The following is a 4810-nucleotide window of genomic DNA, read 5'->3' as shown; positions in this document are numbered from 1 at the left end:
AAATGTGTCGTTACGGGAGGAAAAGGTGAAAGACAACACAGAGAAATTCAGCAGCAGATAAACGTCGGTCCGGTGTGAAACTGTCCATGGTGCTGAAACCGGTCTGTGATCTGGTTTTAATGGGACAGAGCCTGAAGCTAGCTCCCATCCCATCATTTAGAGACAGACTTCACAGCTGACTGGGAACATTTCAGTCTTTACATAATTTAATAGGAATGGGTCGAAACCTGTAAAGTGTCTTTCTGTGTAAAACCACAGACTGGACTTAAGCCTATTTAAAATAAATCTGACTTCTGGGACATAACATCTCGACATGTACATTTTTTTTAGTTGAAGGTTTAACCTACAGTTTATTTTCCATTCAAAATGATGTTCACACAAACACCTCCCTGAATACGTAGGCTACAACCCCCAATCTTAACCATTTTTTTGTTTACCAAACGAGTTTTGAACGTTTACATCCTCAAAAGAACAGATTCACTAATATTATATAGGCTAGGCTAGCCTACTGTTCATCTTAAGAGTAGCCTACTTGGGACTAAACTACAAACGGCTGCTAGAATTGTACCATTGCATTTATTATGCAAATTTGACCCATACAGAATATCTTATACTGCTCGTCAAGGTCTAATTTTCATTAATTTCATAGATTTTTATGTTTTGTTTGTTGTCTTACCATGCATGTTTCTCCTTGAAGAAAGCTTTACATTAATATGAATAATGAATCATGTAATCAGATGCTTTCAGAATATAGTATACTCCTCATTAAACTTCATTTTAGCTACACATAAAAAGAGACCAGGCCTTACATTGTATTCAGTAGTGGTTTGGTTTTAAATTAGAAAACCCAATTGAGAAACTTTTCAGAATGAAACAGCATAACAACTACCAACTGAGTTTTATTGGTTTGTTGATAACAATCATTACACAGGTACATCTATAAACAGATAAAAATAAACTGCACACTTGTACTTGATACAGATACCTAAAACCCACATGAATATTGCTACTGCTGGTATGCATTTGACATCTCAAATAAATGTACAGTTTGACTGTTGGCCTTGAAGAAACCAGTCTCAACAGTGTTGTTTTATGGTTACACACCTGATTAGCTTGGCTAAAAAAAAAGAAAAACGAATTCCATTTTTACCATCCTTACAATGTACCATTACACACTGCATATAGAAAGATTGAAAACTCTTTTCACAGCAGCTATACAAATTTATTGCGATGCTATCACAGAACAGAGACACAACCAACACACGCGATGCACAGTTTTGATAGGGAGAGCTCCAGTACTAGGGATTTTAGGTTTATTGATCAGATTCGTTAAGAAAACTGCATGAGTACAAGAGTTAACATATAGGAACAAAGCTTACAAACATTCTAAAACACTGTTCGTCATTATAAACAATAAAACAATGAGTTGCCCTGTGACTTTGTCCATCCCCACCCCAGCACAGATTACATACACTGTCCCTTATAAAGCATATGGAATGTAATCCACGCAGGCAAGCTCCTCCAGTTGTTGCCGCTGCTCCTGTGAACGTTGTGCTTGCGTGTTGACACGGTAACCTGTCTTCTACCCTACCCTCCTTCACATTTAAAAACTGAAATGAAATCCATTGACAGTAACAACAATGATCGCAATATATGGCGATGCAAAATTGTGGGATGTGATGAAATTCCCGTCTCCGAATTGACTTTTTTCTTTCATTAAAAAAAAGTGTTCTCTACAATCAAACTACTAAAAAACCTGTATTTAGAAAATAGTTGATAAAAATATTCCCCTGAATTGTACAAGAAAAGAGGTACAGGGAGCACTGGTAAAAGACTTGGTTTTAGAGATGTTATTCTGCTGCCTCATCTTTTTCATCAGCTGCGTCGTCTGTAGCCGGTGCCTGTAAGACAACATTCAGAGCGTCAGTGTCACATCACCGGGGATACCAGCTTTTAATTTGTATGTTTATATATGATGACATGAATCATACCTCTTCCTCAGCTTTGGCTTCGCCATTCTCAGCAGGGGCTTCTGGTGCTTTCTCCTCAGGCTTGGCCTTCTCTACCTCCTTAGCTTTCTTAGGCTTAGCAGGTGCCTTCTGCAGTGAAAAATATTAAATCCATTAGACACTCACAAATAATAGTCCAAATAATGAAGCCTAATATATTAGTTAAATCAGATGTAATGAAAACATGGTCTCACCTTTGGCTTGGGTTTGGCCTCCGCCTTCGCAGGTGCAGGCTTCTGAGCAGAATAAATGAATTAATATCAGCACCAAGATGCCATAAACTCTATGTATATTGTCTGCGATAGTCTGGGTTTATTTTTTACTTACGTCTTTCAACCTGAGAGATCTCCTTTTGGGCTGCAGAGTGAGACAACAGACAGTATGATTACTTTTAATATTCAGAATCAGCCAGGGCTTATTCGCTGATGGGGTATTACTGACCCCTAGTGGGTGCACATCTAACTGTTTTGTTATTTTGAGGATGAATAAAACATTGATAATGCAAACAAAAGTAGGTTATTCTGTATTTTTCTTACCGCTGAATCGCCTCCTGCAGCTGCCTGTCAGGGAGAGAGAGAGAGAAATCAGGTTAAGAACATTGTCTGTATTCTGCTGTGCCTGTGGTGGGTTTAATTGGTTATGGGGCATGGGCTTTAAGTATTAGTTATGTAATTCACAAGGGGGCGTTTCCAGACAGAATATCAGCCTATGGCTGCACACCCAGCAGCTTCATACATGATTTAGTTCACACAGATCACTGCCATTGACTGAGATTGTTTTTGCATGGTGGAGCTTATTTCCATGCACAGTACTTAAAGACTCGTTATATTAGTTATTTTGCAACACATGGTAATTGCTTCTTGCAAGACTATTTGTTTGCACACGAATAACAGAACATTTAGGCTAGATGATTAAATATACTTAAGTCTAATTGCATGATGTAGTTTAAACAGCATCATGTATGTGGCCTGGTTGTGTTTTCCCTGCTCCTGCAAGTGATTTGCCTCCCGTAAAACTCCGGAGGAGGAGGAGGGGGCGGACTCCGCCTCCTCACGACACATCCATTCATTGGTAATAAATGGGATTGCCAGAGTAGGGAGAAAACTGAGAAGTGTAGTGAGTGTTCCCGCCATCAATTTAAAAAAAAGAGTCACTCCGAGATGCTCAGCGGCTCTGTCGGTCTGGTAGCAGAATCTACTAGAACCCCCAGCAACAGGAGCAGCGCTGTGCTGACGGAGGCTCGCCATTGCATAACCTACAACTGGCCTGAACAGCGAATACACACAAAGACACCAACACCGCACTAACAAAAAAAAAATAAACACACACATGCACGGAAGCTTTACGAAACAAAAGTCGCTGATGACACCATATTTAAAGTGTTTTTTTTTTTTTTTGTTCCACGAGAAAACCATAAACAAATAATTTGGTGCCCACATAAAAATAACATTTAACATTACAATCGAAGTCTCGTCGAGTAACACGCCGCTACTGAAATCTACGCTTTCAATTTCGGTCCCATTTTCTGTCCAAGAGAAACTTTAGTATCCAGCGTGACGAGCCCCGTAGGAAACAATCAATATGCCGCCAACTTTCTCTGCAGAAAAGCGATCTATCGACACGGAAAACGACCTCTGCTTTGTCCTGCACTGCTAGAAAATGCATTTTAACACAAATGCAACTATGCATGCCACCACTCCGCGGTAAAAGAAACCAGAAGAAGAAGGAGGAAATACCCGGCACGAGTGAAAAAAAAGCCCCAATTGGCACAAAGATAATCACTGCATAAGAGATAAGAGCAAGAATCAGCCAGTTCAGAAAATCAAAACAGACACGCTACATACGAACCAAACTCTGGACTGCACGGCGCAACAATGTTGCCGTTCACTCGGCGCAGAAAACGGACATTTGTAGCAAACATTTGAACAACTCTGACCGCCAACTGTAACAAGCCTATTTCATAAAATTGCACTCGTGGGTTATAAACGCTGTTTTCGCCGAATGCACGAAAGATATCGGTGTACTCACTTTGCTCCTTTTAGGCATGGTTGGTTTGTGTGGGGTATTTTTGTGGAAAAATGGAGGAAAAACGCGCTAAATGTATCTGAATACAGAAGAAAATACAGTGGTTATATTCAGGATAAAGCTGTACCAGTACAGTCTAATACAGCGCTGTTCCATTGGAAGAAAAACTAGCTCAAACCGGATTGGATTCTCCCCCTCCCTCCCTATTCAAACCGTTATAGTTCCTGCGTGATTGGCGGGGCTTTGTCCCGCCCCTGCTGCGCGCTGATTGGCCCACACGGCGGTCAACAAGACGATTTCAAATCTAGGCTTCTACCTGTGTGGGTACGTCACACGTCAGTCAACAAATATAGCGAGTTATTTGTCTTTCAGTGCAACCATCTGCTGTAACAAGGCAAAAATTGTCATTAAAACCATCGGCCTCTCCCCCCAAGGCGTTCAAACGCTTTTATTCCCCCCCTTCAACATGCAACATCTTGACATTTTGCAGTCTTTGCTTGAGCTGCATGTAACAAAAAAAAAAAAAGCAACCTCACGCCGCCGTCGGTAACCCTGCTGGTAAAAAAGAAATGTGGCATGTATTGGCAGAAGATTGAGAGAGGGAGAGAGAGAGAGGGGTGTGTTCTCCCCCAGCCAAGTCTTTTGTATTTTAGCTGGGGAAAATGGCGACAGGATACGTGTGGGTACAGCTCTTATGGCGTGTGCGTGCTTCTTGTTGTGCAACCTCCCTCCGGTGTTGCCATCGCACCGTCGTCCGCTTGCTCCATTGTGAGAGT

At 41.1% G+C, this 4810-nt stretch overlaps 1 protein-coding gene across 2 annotated transcripts; it reads right to left on the bottom strand.

The window, feature by feature from the left end:
* Positions 1-879: 879 nt before the first annotated feature.
* hmgn1b (high mobility group nucleosome binding domain 1b) lies at positions 880-4206 on the bottom strand. Of its 2 annotated transcripts, none has more exons than XM_083987414.1 (6): positions 4038-4206; positions 2546-2569; positions 2337-2366; positions 2204-2245; positions 1992-2099; positions 880-1901 (listed from the first exon to the last, which is right to left on the bottom strand). In XM_083987414.1, exons 1-6 carry the CDS (start codon positions 4053-4055, stop codon positions 1851-1853), a joined length of 273 nt encoding a protein of 90 aa, XP_083843540.1. In that variant the 5' UTR covers positions 4056-4206; the 3' UTR covers positions 880-1850. The 2 variants fall into 2 exon arrangements, with proteins under 2 accessions (XP_083843540.1, XP_083843541.1); XM_083987415.1 differs by having other exon boundaries at positions 2204-2242.
* Between the last annotated feature and the right edge of the window lie 604 nt (positions 4207-4810).

Source organism: Trachurus trachurus (assembly GCF_905171665.1).
Source record: "Trachurus trachurus genome assembly, chromosome: 14".
NCBI lineage: Eukaryota > Metazoa > Chordata > Actinopteri > Carangiformes > Carangidae > Trachurus > Trachurus trachurus.
The sequence above is the reverse complement of the archived record's forward strand: the minus strand, read 5'-3'. Positions and strand labels throughout refer to the sequence as shown.